Raw genomic sequence first — 14,352 nt, forward strand, 5'->3', positions numbered from 1 at the left:
CTAGTCCTTTTTAAAGAAACCTTTCTTGTAGCAATTATGATGATAAATAGTTAAACCGTGGCCAGCATTATGCTCTGCAACTCCAGGGTAGCTGGCTGGAACACCAGGAAATAGAACTGAGTAATTTTAACTGTGCTAACTACGGAAGCCCTGAAAAAAATGCCTAATACGGTAAAAACATGGACAGCTCTTTCAACGCAAAGCCAGCATGGAAGGAAGCGAGCTCATGATTTGGGCTCTTTTGACCTGGTGGGACTCCTACCCTGCAAGGGCAGCTGAGACCCCCAAATTTCACACCCACATCTTCGAGGACCAAGTGGAGGACTTCATCCATCACTCACATCCCTGACCCTGGGTGTTTTTCTGCACCTCTTGTTGCATCATCGGTAAACCGGCATGTAATCAAACTACCTGAATCTTTGTTACCATTCTAGCTTCCAAGTCATGAGGGTCTAGCCCAGTTCAGCCTCCTTCATATCATTTTATGATTCATTACTATTATTATACATGTGCCAGAAGATAATAATTCCTTAATTCATTGGCCCGATGGGAAACGTAATTACATATGCAAATAACTTAATAAACACATACTAACCACACTCCTATTCAGATAATCACCCCAAGACCTGCCCACAAAGCCTTACCAGGACTGTGTGCATCCCAGTGTAAAGTCTGCTGAGACTCACCAACGTGGAAAACGCCACAGCCGTCATCAGTCCCAAAACAAAGGGATACTGCAGGGGGAGAAGAGAAAACAAGGACATTAGGTCAGGTTCAGACACATACAATTTGATGCTGTGGAAAGGAATAGGATTTCTGATCCCCTAACTCCTAGTCTCAATCTCATATTCCCTAGACCAGCAGTCTGATGATCTAAAATCACTTGAAAAATGGGAAAACTAAGGAAAGAGAAGGGGAAGATGCCTAGGAATACAGTTCTGGAAGGAAGTTTCACAACATATTGACATGCAAATAAGACACAGTAGAAAACTTGACCTTAGCTATTGTGCTACAAGTTTTAATGGAATAAATAATTTTTTATTTCTACCTATTTTTAGATTAAAACTTATGAAATATACAGTATTTCCAAGAGGCAAGGTAGATAGACAGTGCTGTAATTTGGAAGTCCAACTAGCTACTTCCCCATCATGTGCTGTGATGATAAAGCTTGGCAACAACCAGCTTCTTGAGGGAGCCTGGGAACAATGGCCCCATGTTAAGACTGGGCATATTTCTGTACAGATGTCAAGGCAAGAGTCCAGACTTCACTGAATCTTGACATTTGCTCGTGAGTAATGAAAACAGCTGGAGGAATCTGGCTAATGACGAGTCATATAAAGAACACACAAATATCCTGCTTATGAGCTAGACACAGAGCTATAATCCAGTTGCTTCAACTACTGATGTCTGTGGTCTTCTGTGGTAATAAGGATAAAGACGATAGAGAACTGTCTATATTATGTGAAGTGCTTTATGGTCACTATCTCATGTATCTTCACACAACCGTATGAAATAGGTTCTATTGCTAGCCCCAGTCCACAGATGAGGAAACCCTTAACCTTGATAATAAGTTGCATTAGTATTGAACTTTAGCACAAAGATGCTTGCCCATCAATCACCCCTCACAACAGGAGCTGGGGCTCAGAGAGGTACAATGACTTGTCCAAGGTCACACAGCCAGTAGCGACACAGTCTGAACCAGAAGCCACATCTTCCGAGTACAAGCCCAGCATGTTCTTTCCAATGCAACATCTGAGTATAATAACACGGGGTTGTGCATCTTTTCTTAAGATTTATCATTAACTGGGTCTCTGATTTTAATCGAAAAAGTGTTGAAAATTAATGAGTTCATGCATTCAGAATTTAGAGGTTAGTATCCTCCTGAACACATATTTATATAAATAAACCCATTTTTAGAGCTACTCATGAGTAAATAACCCCACAAGCTGAATACATTTATTATTAAAAAATTAAATAGGAAAGAAGTGCATAACAACTCAGGCCTTAAGAAAACTATTGTGGGACTTCCCTGGCGGTCCAGTGATTAAGACTCTGCTCTTCCACTGCAGGGGGCACAGGTTTGATCCCTGGTTGGGGAATTAACATCCCGCATGCCGAGCGGGGTGGCCAAAAAAATAAAAAGGAAAAGAAAATCATTTCATCACGTAAGCTGTAAAGACATTTTTAAGAAGATCCAGGTGGCCTTAAAATGAGCATATAAATGATTGTTGTTGCTTCCCTGCAGTCAGCGCCACTTGTTGATTTTTTTCCTAAGAGAAGCATGTTCACAGGCTTCTCTTGATGCTGACAGCAGCCTGATGGGGGTCAGTGTTGGGCCCACTATGTCCTTCTGGGGCAGACGGCATGGGATATGCCATAGCTCAGAAGTCTGCATTCAATTAATTCCGATAGTACTGGGGAGCTCAGACATTGTTTGATCCTGGCATGACATTTAAGTTACAAAAAAAGATTATACCTAGTTGGATATACTATACACTTGTCCTTTTCCCATTTAGGAAACTGAGATCTGACCCCAGGTGACCAGGTAGCAGACCAGGTACAGCCAGGACCTGACACTAATCTTATCCTCTTCCAATCACATCAGGCTGACACCCCATTTTTGTACAACCTGGAACATGGAACATCCCTGGGTTTCTGGTCTAGAGGGGCAGGAGAAGCAATACTGTCATTTACATACAAGGCTGCTAGAGTTAATGAAATCTAAATTTTCCAACGGGTAAAAGGTAAAATTTCTGAAATTAAGCACAAAATTAGAGCAAGAGTTCTCAGAAAGGAAAAATAAATCTTCATTGCAGTAATAGTATAGCTTTTGAAAGGTCTTACTATAACTGTCATTTAAGCAGATATTAAGTGAAATTCTTCTATTTTCAACAGTTATTAATCACCTGTCATTTAGACAGCTTTCTAGAAAATATGGAATGATTATTTCTAACGGGTGAGCCCCCAAAAAAGGCAGAGACATCTTTGGGGGCTAATTTGGGAACAGACTATTTCACCCTGGGCCCTGGGACATGTAGCTGGAGGATTTGGTGAAATCATCTCAGCCCTGGAGGATCATTCACTAGGATCATAAACGCCTCGAGTCTCTTGCAAACAGAGGATGAGAGCACCTATTCAGTGCCATCTGGTTGGGCAGCTCAGGGTGAAAATGCTTTCAGAAGCGGGATGCCACACACCCTGGTTATGTTTGTGGTGCTGTTGTCATTATTATTTTTTTTAATTAATTAATTTATTTTTGCTGTGTTGGGACTTTGTTTCTATGCGAGGGCTTTCTCTAGTTGAGGCGAGCCAGGGCCACTCTTCATCGTGGTGCGTGGGCCTCTCACTATCGTGGCCTCTCTCGTTGCGGAGCACAGGCTCCAGACGCGCAGGCTCAGTAGTTGTGGCTCACGGGCCCAGCCGCTCTGTGGCATGTGGGATCCTCCCAGACCAGGGCTCGAACCCATGTCCCCTGCATCGGCAGGCGGAGTCTCAACCACTGCGCCACCAGGGAAGCCCCTGTTGTCATTATTAATGGTGTCCACTTTCACTCTTGGGCACAACCTGCTTTGGGTACTAAATCATATGGTCACTTCATTTATAAAAAACTTGTCACTGCTCAGTAAATTTTTGTTCCCCATCTTTATTTCATAAACTTCAAAGTCCTTCAAAAAAAGAAAATCCTGAAGGGAAACTCTTTGCTGCCTCATCGTACGGATGGTGTTACACGGGAGGAAGTGGAGTCTGCGCCTTACCTGGTATCTGTCCGTGGTAGAGAGAAGGAGGGTGAAGGAGATGGCAGTGGCTGCCATGGCGTGGGTGGACGGCATCCCATACTCAGCAATCACTCTCTTCTCCAGTTTCACAACAGGAGGGGAGAAGGGGCGGGGCCACTTCAAGACATCCTTGGCCACCTGGCCAATATACATCACCAACTGCCAAACCAAAGGATGGAGGTAAGTCTAACCAAATGAGCAAAATAAACTCCTAGGTTCTATGAATTTATTTTGAGGTTTCCTGTTGGTTGGCTGAAATCACCTTTCTCTCTGGCCCAGCGGCCTATGGGGAAGTCTTGTAGGAAGACATTTTAGTTGTTAAGAAGAGAAACAGGCCGGGACTTCCCTGGTGGCGCAGTGGTTAAGAATCCGCCTGCCAATGCAGGGGACACGGGTATGATCCCTGGTCCGGAATGATCCCACATGCTGTGGAGCAACTAAGCCTGTGTGCCACAACTACTGAGCTTGCGTGCCACAACTACTGAAGCCCACGTGCCTGGAGCCCGTGCTCCGCAACAAGAGAAGCCACCATGAGAGGCTCACGCACCACAACAAAGGGAAGCCCTTGCTCTCTGCAACCAGGGAAGGTCCGGGCACGGCAACAAAGACCCAATACAGCAAATAAATAAATAAATACATACATAAATAAATTTCTAAACAAATAAGAGAAACAGCCCTTCTGGATTCCAGAGGGTCACTGGGCAACTAAGATATGACACTAACACATGTCTTACTTATTTTGGTCATATATTCAACATTTGTATAGCTGGTATGTGTGCTAAGCACTGGTCTAAAACTTTACAAATATTAACTCACTTAATCCAATAGTACCTGTAGAATGCAGACCCATTTTACAGAGGGGTAAACCGTTGTACACAGTTAGTAAGTGGCAAGACAATGGATTCAAATCCAGAGAGTCTGGCTTCAAAAAATACGTGCCTTAAACTACCATGGTAATACCTTCGGGATGGTCCTGGACTAAGAATCTAATACTCAATCAGACAGCCCTTCTTTTCAAGTTTTAACCAAAAAAGCAACTTCTGGCTTAAAATTTTTTGAATGCCACTGTTACTCCTGATGTATGCAGGCAACATACTGGATAGAGTTTAACTTCTTTCAGTACTCGAGAGCGTCATACAAATAAACGGCGTGACTATTTTCAACCCTAAAATCAACACAGCTCAATCTGGAAGTTTTTCAATTGAATTTTTTTTTTCCATGATGCCATTAATGAAAAAATCCCTTTCTCTTTTTCCCTTGAAGTACAACACAGATATCAGAATTGATTTCCATACCCTCCTGAGATGAATAGGACTGTTAACAATAGACTTATTTACTTTGTCAGAGAGCTTCACAGGACATTTCCGTGATGATATAAAAGAGGGAGAAGCAACCCACTCACTTAAGTCTCTGCATTTGCAACCCAAAGTGTGGTCTGAGGAGAGGCAGCATCCACAGCACATGAGTGCTGTTTTAAGATGCAGAATCTCAGGCCCCAGCCTGTACCTACGGACCTGGAACCCTCATTTTCTCAAGACTCCCGGGTGGTTCATGCACACATGAGAATTTGAGAAGCACGGCCGGCTTTACACTATATTCTTGCACAGGTCACTTTGTCATGGGCTTTAATTATAAACCTCCTCATCTTACCATGATCGCATTGATCTTACTAGGGCTTTATTTAGCTTGTGATGGATGGAGTTACTTGGCTTTGGAACAAAACCCACTATGAAGGACTATTTCAAAATACTTTTGATTAGTCAGCCAGATTGCTTTAGAGTTTCCCACATTGTGGTGCTTTCTTTTAACTCATCTAGTTGCCGGTGAATTCTGAACATTATCCCAGCACACTCAGTATCCCCCAGAAGACGCTGCATATGTTTTTGTGCTCTGCTGCCACTTTGCTCTGGGTTAAAAAATCAAGAACCACTGTCTGTGCACAGCAGGCCAAATCCACAGGCTTTAAAGTCTCAGTGACAATCACTCCAAATTCCATAGCTGCGATTTCTAATCAGACTTTGAAACTTAACCTCTTTACCATCCCCTTATTACCAGAAACTACTGTTTTGGAAACCAGCTTACTCTTTTATGTTTCTGCCTCTCCCTCCTGTGAACCTATAAAAACCACATCAGACCGACTATTTTCTGGGGAGCTGGAAAACTTGCAGATGTTGACTACTAAGAATTTCTCAGAAGATGCTAGGACATAAATGTTTCTCAACCCTGCCCCTTCCCCACTCATCAACATCAAAAAGAATATTACAGGCATTACGACTAACTCTAGTTCACTCAAAAATACACAGAATCTTCAGACAGGAAACGTTAAAATCATAGAGTGAAGACAGACTGTGTGACCCTCATTCAGACAAAACTTAATTTCCTTGAAGTCCATGAGTTTCTTCGACTTCATTTATCTTTTGCCTTCTATATCTGAAGGATGTTTTTAAGAATGAGGACAATTGTTCATTTTATTTAAAAGTGTTCCCATAGCAGCACACTGTTTCTGATCAGTAAGTTTCAAATAGCAATTACTGTAATTACAGAGCTCTTCAAACCAGAGAGAGTGGAGCTATGTTTTTCAGGTTGTAGGGAAAGAGTACCACTCACAGGGTGACAAGTCCTGTCTCTGTCAGTTTGCATTCATTACAGCAAACCTATGATGGGCCCAGCCCTGTATTAGGTCTCCAACCTTGAGTGGGGAAAACAGTCACACAGAGGATCTCATCATAATGCAAATATGCTTTGGAAAAACATTATCCACAGAATTATATGGGTATGTATATATGTAGAGAAACTTTGGTTCAACCCGAGACACCGGGAGCACTGACGTGGAATGTTAAAAGAAGATTGTTTAAGATCAGGGGTGGACAGAGAAGCAACCACTTCGCAAGAATAGAGAAGACTTAGAGAAGTGATGTTGGGTGGTATGCAGAGGGACCTCCGAGGCAGTTAGGACCAGCGGAGTTTACATTGTGGGGCACACCATTACACATCAGTTAGAATGGCTGAGGTGAAAGGAACTGACCATACCAGGTGTTGGGAGGATATGGGGAGTACCTGGAACCCTCCTACAGCACTGGAGCAGGTGCAAAATGATACAACCACTTTGGAAAAGCAGTTTGACAGCTTCTTAAAAAGTTAAAACATATGATTTCCACATGACCCAGCCATGCGAATCCTAGCTATTTACCCTCAAAGAGCGAAAGCGTAAGTCACGCAAAGATTTGTATATGAGCGTTGACGGCAGCTTCTTTGTAACGGCCTCAAATCGGCAATTCCCATCAACAGGTGAACAGATAAACAAATTGTGGTATAATCATACAACTGAATACTTCGCAGCAAAAACAAAATAATAAACTATAGATATCATGCTACAGCGTGGATGAATCTTAAAATAATTATGCTGAATGAAGAAGCCAGGCCAAAAACAAACAAAAGTACACACTCTATGATTTTGTTTATATAAAATTCTTGGAAATAGAAATGACTCTATAGGATAGAAAGCCGATCAGTGGTGGCCAGAAAGGAGGGAAAGAAATTACAAATGGGCATGAGGAAACTTCTGGGTAATGAAGTTTTAATTATGTCTTAACTATGTTTTAATTATGTCTGTCTTAATTATGGTGATAATTTTAGGGTATGTACCTATATCAAAATGTGCCAAGTTGTACATTTTAAATATGTGTAAACTTTGTGAATACACTAAAAATTATTGAATCATACGGTTTAAAAGAATGAATTGAGTCGTATGTGAATTATACCTCAATAAAACTGAGTACGTACAGTTTACTGCATGTCAGTCACATCTTAAAAAGTTGTCGTCTTGGGCTTCCCTGGTGGAGCAGTGATTGAGAGTCCGCCTGCCGATGCCGGGGACACGGGTTCGTGCCCCGGTCCGGGAAGATCCCACATGCCAGTTGTTGTCTTAGCCAGCTTGGGCTGCTATACCAACCAACCACAGACTGGGTGGCTTATAAACAGGAAGTTATTTCTCTCAGTTCCGGAAGATGCAGTGCAAGACCAAGGCACTGGCAGATTCAGTACCTGGTGAGCGAGCGCCTGTTTCCTGGATCACAGACAGTCACCTTCATAGCACTAAAAGAAATGAGCTTTCAAGCCATGAAAAGACATGCAAGAATCTTAAACACATATTACCAAGTGAAAGAAACCAATGTGGAAAGGCTACATACTGTATGAATTCATCTCTATGACATTTTGATAAAAGCAAACTATGGAGATGGTTAAAAGATCAGTGATTGCCGGGGGCTGGGGACATGGGTAAGTGGTACACAGAGAATTTTTAGGGCATTGACACTATTCTGTATGATACTCTAATGGCGAATACACATCATGACACATTTGTCCAAACCTATGGAATGTACGACACCAAGAGTGAACTCTAATGTAAACTAAGGCCGTCGGGTGCCAGTGTAGGATCCTCAGTTGTAACAAATGTCCCACTCTGGTGGACGGGATGCATGTGTGGGTGCAGGGGGTATACAGGAACTCTCTATACTTCCTGCTCAATTTTGCTGTGAACCTAAAACTACTCTAAAAGTCAAGTCTATTAAAAAGAGTACTATGGCAGAAGAGAACTATTTCTCCATTTAGTTCACAGTAAAAGAGTATAATGATTAACTCAGTATGGCTTGCCCTCAACGGAGGACTTTGCTCTGTATTGTTGAAAGGCCCTTCTACCCAAAGGGACCAAATTAAGTTCCATCATCCATCATGCTCCTTTGGGCTGAGGCCCCCAAGGCCTATGTGTAAAAGCGAAAATCCACGGGGAGGCAGGGCAGGAAGCAATTATAGCTCATTAACGCCTCAGCACCCTAGCTGGGTCCCCTGCATGGTGCTGGGGCCCCGGAGCGTTTCATGATGAGGAATTAGCCTACTTGCTTACTTCTTCCCTAATTAATGTATAGGTGGAAAGAAAATCCAGTTCTCTGGATTGTCTACTGTTGACCCCAAGCAGACAAAAGGCTTTTCCAGAGAACCAATTCTGTCAAAATGAAATGTGTCTTCACAAGTTAGAAGAATTTCCAATCTGGGATCTGTCCTTGATGGTTGGGCTCTTTGGGGCCAGCAGAGAAAACTGTGCTTTTTCTCTTAATGTGGTGGGCCTTCCTAGTTATTACAATCCAAAATGACAATTGTTCTATGTCTAACACAGCTCAGATGAACAGAATTTAGTCTTCACGCCCGGATGAATGAAACCTAGATAGTTTAGGAAACAGAAGGTCCTTGAAATAACATTAATAGTAAAGCAGCCACGGGATTTTAGAGAACAGCCATACATTTATTGTTTACGCTCTGAGACTGCTGCCTGCCCCCACTCCCACCTCTGTCCTCCTCCCAAAGCATCCCCATCCCTTCGTGTGAAGGCTCCACTGTTATTATAATAAAAGCTGAATCCTCTGCAAAACGGAGGGAGCACCGAGAGGCTCTTTTCAAATTACACCCGCCCCCCCATCCCCCAAACACACACAAATTATGATAAACTCTAACATCTTTCTCCCCTCTGGCTACACCCTCAGCCCACTTCACCATGGGGAAATCACAGTGCAAGCGATTAACTAACAGGGATGTAAGGTATTCCTCAGGTCTCATGGGACAGAAACACTGTGAATCACTGGGATTTATAGTCTATCCATGGATTTGTTTTTAAAAAGTCAGGAATTAGTTTCATCATTCTAGAGAACAATGAGATGTAACCCAAAGACCACAGCTTCTCTACCCATCCCATTTCTTAATCTGTCCAAATGAAGCTCATTCCCCTTCTTCTCAGGTTACTAACATGATAATTTGGATAAAGAAAGATCAGACACCAAACTGTCTCACTCCTAGGTACATACTCAAGAACACCGAAAATTATGTCCTCACAGAAACTTGTACATGAATGTAAGATTCTTAACATTATCCTTCACAATAGGCCCAAAGTTTAAACAACCCAAATGTTCATCAACTGATGAATGCATAAACAAAATGGGGTATAAATCCTTACAATGAAATATTATTTGACCCTAAAAAACGAAGTACTGATACATGCTACAAGGATGAACTTTGAAAATAGTGTGCTAAGCGAAAGAAGCCAAACAAGAAATGGACAAACATTGTATGATTCCATTTATATGAAGTGTTCGGAACAGGCAAATCCACAGAGATGGAAAGTAGATTAGTGGTTGTCTAGGGCGGGATGGGGGGGTAGGGGAAGGGGAGTGAGTGCTAGTAAATATGGGGTTTCTTTTTAGGGAGATGAAAATGTTCTGGAGGTAGACACTGGTGATGGTTACACAACTTTGTGAATATACTAAAACCACTGAATCATATTCTTTAAAAAGGTTAATATTAATTGTGGCCCACTGAAAAAAAGATAAACTAGACATAAAGATGGGTTCTGAAATACCTCTTCTATGTGCCCTTGAAGTCTTTTGCTCCCACGTGCTATTAACAATGCCTTCAAATACTGATTCAATAGAAGCAGCTATGGCTTCTATTAATATTTTCTTCAAAAGTCCTGCCCACCTCTGCTCCAAACCCCAGTTCTACAGGGCACTGAGGTGGCGACCACACATGACACAGAGAAAGCTGCCGAAAATCTACCTCCTCAAACCCATGAGTATGGGATTCATTTTAAGAGAAATTTTAATCTCTGGAGGCTTTTCAGATCAACAGTCTTACAAAAAAAAGACCGACTGCATTAGCCTGTGTGTGTTTTTGTTTATTCAGTGTTCAGTCTTTTTTTTCCTCCCTAGAATACCACTGCTCTGGGGTCTCCTATTTGGCTTTAGGGAGTGAATTAAAAGCAGGTCTTTGTTATGGTTATTTGGGAACATTCTAGAGACTACTGCTTACCATCCAGTATAAAAAGTTGTTTTCAATTGGTGAATATCCTCTCCTACTTGTGGCATTATTTTTATTTACTTTTTAAAATTCACAGCCCTTCTATAGTGCATGTCATGTGGGTTTGTGTGTGTTTGTAGAGGGTGGCGTGATGGTGAGTCACTTGGACAAGCAGGTGTAATTTCAAACTAATAAAATTTCATTCCACGCCTGAAACACCAAAACAAAGAAACTACAGAGCAAACACCGTAAATCACGGAAGACTTGCAGCAAACCAGTCTTGACATATTCCAGGTTCTGTAAAAATGGAGATACAATAATGAAAGCACAAATGGCAGGTGAGAAAAATAAAATGATTAAGTGACATTTTCCTGTTCTTTCTAATGCTCCATTTTTTTCAAGCTCAGATCTGAGTCTGAAATTTTTGAAGACAAACACTAAAGGTACAAAGATTAGTAATTAATTCATAGGTGTATGCATGTATATCTTTAGGAAAGTTACTTTAAAACAGTTGAGGTTTCTTTTCGTTATTAAGGAGGACTTGGGTTAAATAATAACTCTAATATTTGTGCAGTGACTTTTTAAGTGTATTTTCATAGACATTAATATTCACATCCTTCCTGTTTTACAGATGAGGAAATTGAGGCTTAAAGAAGGTGAACGTCCTCCTAGAGAAAATACAATGCGTGTAGAGAAGCTGGGCTTGAATTTCACTCTGAGGCCAAATCCTATGGTCTTTTCACCACGCCCCCCCTCCCCCAACCTGGCATGACAATTATTACTGAGACCAGATACTTATTTTTAAAGAACCCAAATTCTGTGATCCTAACCCATTATACCCATGTAACACTCACTAGAGGCCACCTGGCTGCCCTTGGGGCTAAGAGATTAAGATGTCACATCTGATGAGACAATTGCTAAATTCTTATCCACACCATTCCACCAGTAACAGTCCAGCAGAAGCCTGGGACCAGTGTCCTTTACTCACTACTGGATAGATGTGACATCCAAAATGATGCCCATTGAGGGAATTGGTGTCTTCAGTCTTAGGAAATGTAGAGCATACAAAAGTTAAAATCATGCATAAGCCCACCTTCCTTCAGACAGCTAACCAACCACAAAAACCTGGAAACAACTCTCAATGTTCACGACAGGACACCAGTTAAATTATACAACTGCTAATAAAACATTGTGAGATATACTGTTAAATGAAAAACGCAAGAGGCAGTAAGAGTATATTTTGATCCCATCTGTAATTTTTAAAATGTATTTATAAGTAAATGCATGTAGGTTACATGAGGAACTGTGGATACTGGATCCACTGCGGGTTAGAACTGAGGGCTGGGGTGGGTGCCTTGTGTGCCATTGGAGTTTTTCATGCAAAAACAAATAAGCCTTGCTTCAGATAACAATGTAATCACTGCTAAGTAAACTTACTATTAGAATCCTCCCTCACATTTCTAATATATATTTGTTCAATTTTATTTACTTTTATACAGCAGGTTCTTATTAGTTACCTATTTTATACACATCAGTGTATACATGTCAATCTCAATCTCCCAATTCATCACACCACCCCTACCCCCCGCTTTCCATTGGTGTCCATACGTTTGTTCTCTACATCTGTGTCTCTATTTCTGCCCTGCAAACCAGTTCATCTGTACCATTTTTCTAGATTCCACGTATGTGCGTTAATATACGATATTTGTTTTTCTCTTTCTGACTTATTTCACTCTGTATGACAGTCTCTAGGTTCATCCACATCTCTACAAATGACCCAATTTCGTTCCTTTTTATGGCTGAGTAATATTCCACTGTATATATATGCCACGTCTTCTTTATCCATTCATCTGTCGACAGGCATTTAGGTTGCTTCGAATGACATGGCCATCGTAAATAGTGCTGCAATGAACACTGGGGTGCACGTGTCTTTTTGAATTATGTTTTTTTCTGGGTATATGCCCAGTAGTGGGATTGCTGGGTCATATCTAAGTATATTAGTTGTCAGTCTTGCTGACTCTAGAAAAATATAACTGCAAAATAATACTGAAAGATCAAAACCTTTATTTTTACAGACCCCTGAAAGCACAAATGCAATAGACATTAGCCACATGCCATGTTCAACTTTCTTATCTGATTAAAACCACAAACTATTCCCATCTCCAAGTGTGCTGCCACAGGTCTTTGTGGGTAACCCAGCCAGCCAGCCAGCCTAGGCCACAGCCACACACACACACAAAGGCATTTAAGTACACATGTCAATTAAATATAGTCTCAGATTTTGATGCTGGTGTGGGTATTGTCCTCAACAAGCACGTCATCAAACATATTCCTCAGTATGACCATGAATCTGGCCAGAGCAACTGCATGGGGGACCTGACAGTCCACACGGCCTTTAAGGAGTCAGAGTCCTGGACTGTCCTCCCCTTCAAAGGCATGAGGGGCAGAGAGAGGCTCTCAGCCACGGCAGAATCCCTGCCTCAATTCTACCCCCAATATGCCAAGAATCTTCCATCCTCTCTATACAGGTGCCATCAGGAGTGGTGACAAAGGGGGGACTTAAGAGTCTTCCTTTGTTGTGTACCATTGGTACTAACAATAAAATCCACACTGGGGGCACAGATGAGGAAATAAAACCCATGGGGACACATAAAATTGACATTATAATCCCGCACTCTGTAATCACCAAAAAACCCCAGAACTAAACAACAACAAAAAAACCCCCGGTGGTCTGTAATTTACACATTGATCTGAAACAACCAGGGACTGAGCCCTCTGTCAGCTTCCAGTGGGAACAGTCCCAGAACAGCTAGCCTCACATCTCTCTTGAAGGTAGACTTGAGTACTGAAGATAAGTGAACCAATATAAATCTACGCTCTTAACACTTAAAATAAAACAAGAATTCACCACCAGCCTTCTCCTCTCTTCATATTATTTCAGCCCTAAGGCGTTTGAAATCTATCATAACATATTTAATAAAATGTATGATTCAACATTTCACTATATAGCTTTTGCTATAACAGAAGGACTTCCTGACTGTCCTCATTGTACTGCACAGTCATGCTCTTGACTCTCATCCTTTTTTGTCTTTTTTTTTTTGCTTATTTTTTAATGGGTTATTCGGTCTGAACAGAGATCTTTTTTACCAGAATCCAAAAAAAAAGTCTCAAAATTTTCCTAGGCCTCCCCAAAGCAGAATGTTCCAGAGTAGGTGATTAGGGCAAAGCGATGCTCTAAGTGATGTCCTTTGAATGGGCATCTTTTCTTCAACTAGAAATAAATCAATTATGTATCATTTAACATCAAGTTTCAAAATAAGACAGAGTACTCTAACTTTTTATGCCCTTCTATCCATTTTTTTTTTTTTTTTTTTTTTTTTTTTTGGGAAAAGGGCCCGGTAATAAACATTTAGGGCTTTGTGGCCCATTAAGTCTCTGTTGTAAGCATTCAGCTCTGTCTTTGCAACACAGAACAGGGTGACCAGCCCTCCCTTTTGGCTTGGGATGTGGGACTCTTCATGCTGAAACTAGGATGATCCAGGACAGAACAGAACCATAGGTTATCCAGTGGGAAAGCTGCCCCAGACGGTATGTAAATGAATGGGTGTGGCCATGTTCTAGTAAAACTTTATTTTTTAAAACAGGTGGTAGGCTGGATTTGACCTGAAGGCCATAATGTAGTGAGCCCTGCTTCAGGGTACAGGGCTGGCCGTTTGGTTTAAAGAAGCAGCTC

General features: G+C 41.5%; 1 protein-coding gene across 1 annotated transcript in view; it reads right to left on the bottom strand.

Annotated features, from left to right (window-relative positions):
* Positions 1–14,352, bottom strand: part of SGPP2 (sphingosine-1-phosphate phosphatase 2) — a 76,722-nt gene that overhangs the window by 37,871 nt on the left and 24,499 nt on the right. The window contains exons 2-3 of the mRNA XM_024763109.1: positions 3,756–3,935; positions 645–734 (exon numbers count right to left, since the gene is read on the bottom strand). Coding sequence (XP_024618877.1) covers positions 645–734; positions 3,756–3,929 — 264 coding nt within the window. The 5' untranslated portion in view covers positions 3,930–3,935. The remainder of the gene's footprint in view (positions 1–644; positions 735–3,755; positions 3,936–14,352) is intronic.

This window comes from Neophocaena asiaeorientalis, unplaced genomic scaffold (assembly GCF_003031525.2).
Source record: "Neophocaena asiaeorientalis asiaeorientalis breed wild unplaced genomic scaffold, Neophocaena_asiaeorientalis_V1.1 scaffold86, whole genome shotgun sequence".
NCBI lineage: Eukaryota > Metazoa > Chordata > Mammalia > Artiodactyla > Phocoenidae > Neophocaena > Neophocaena asiaeorientalis.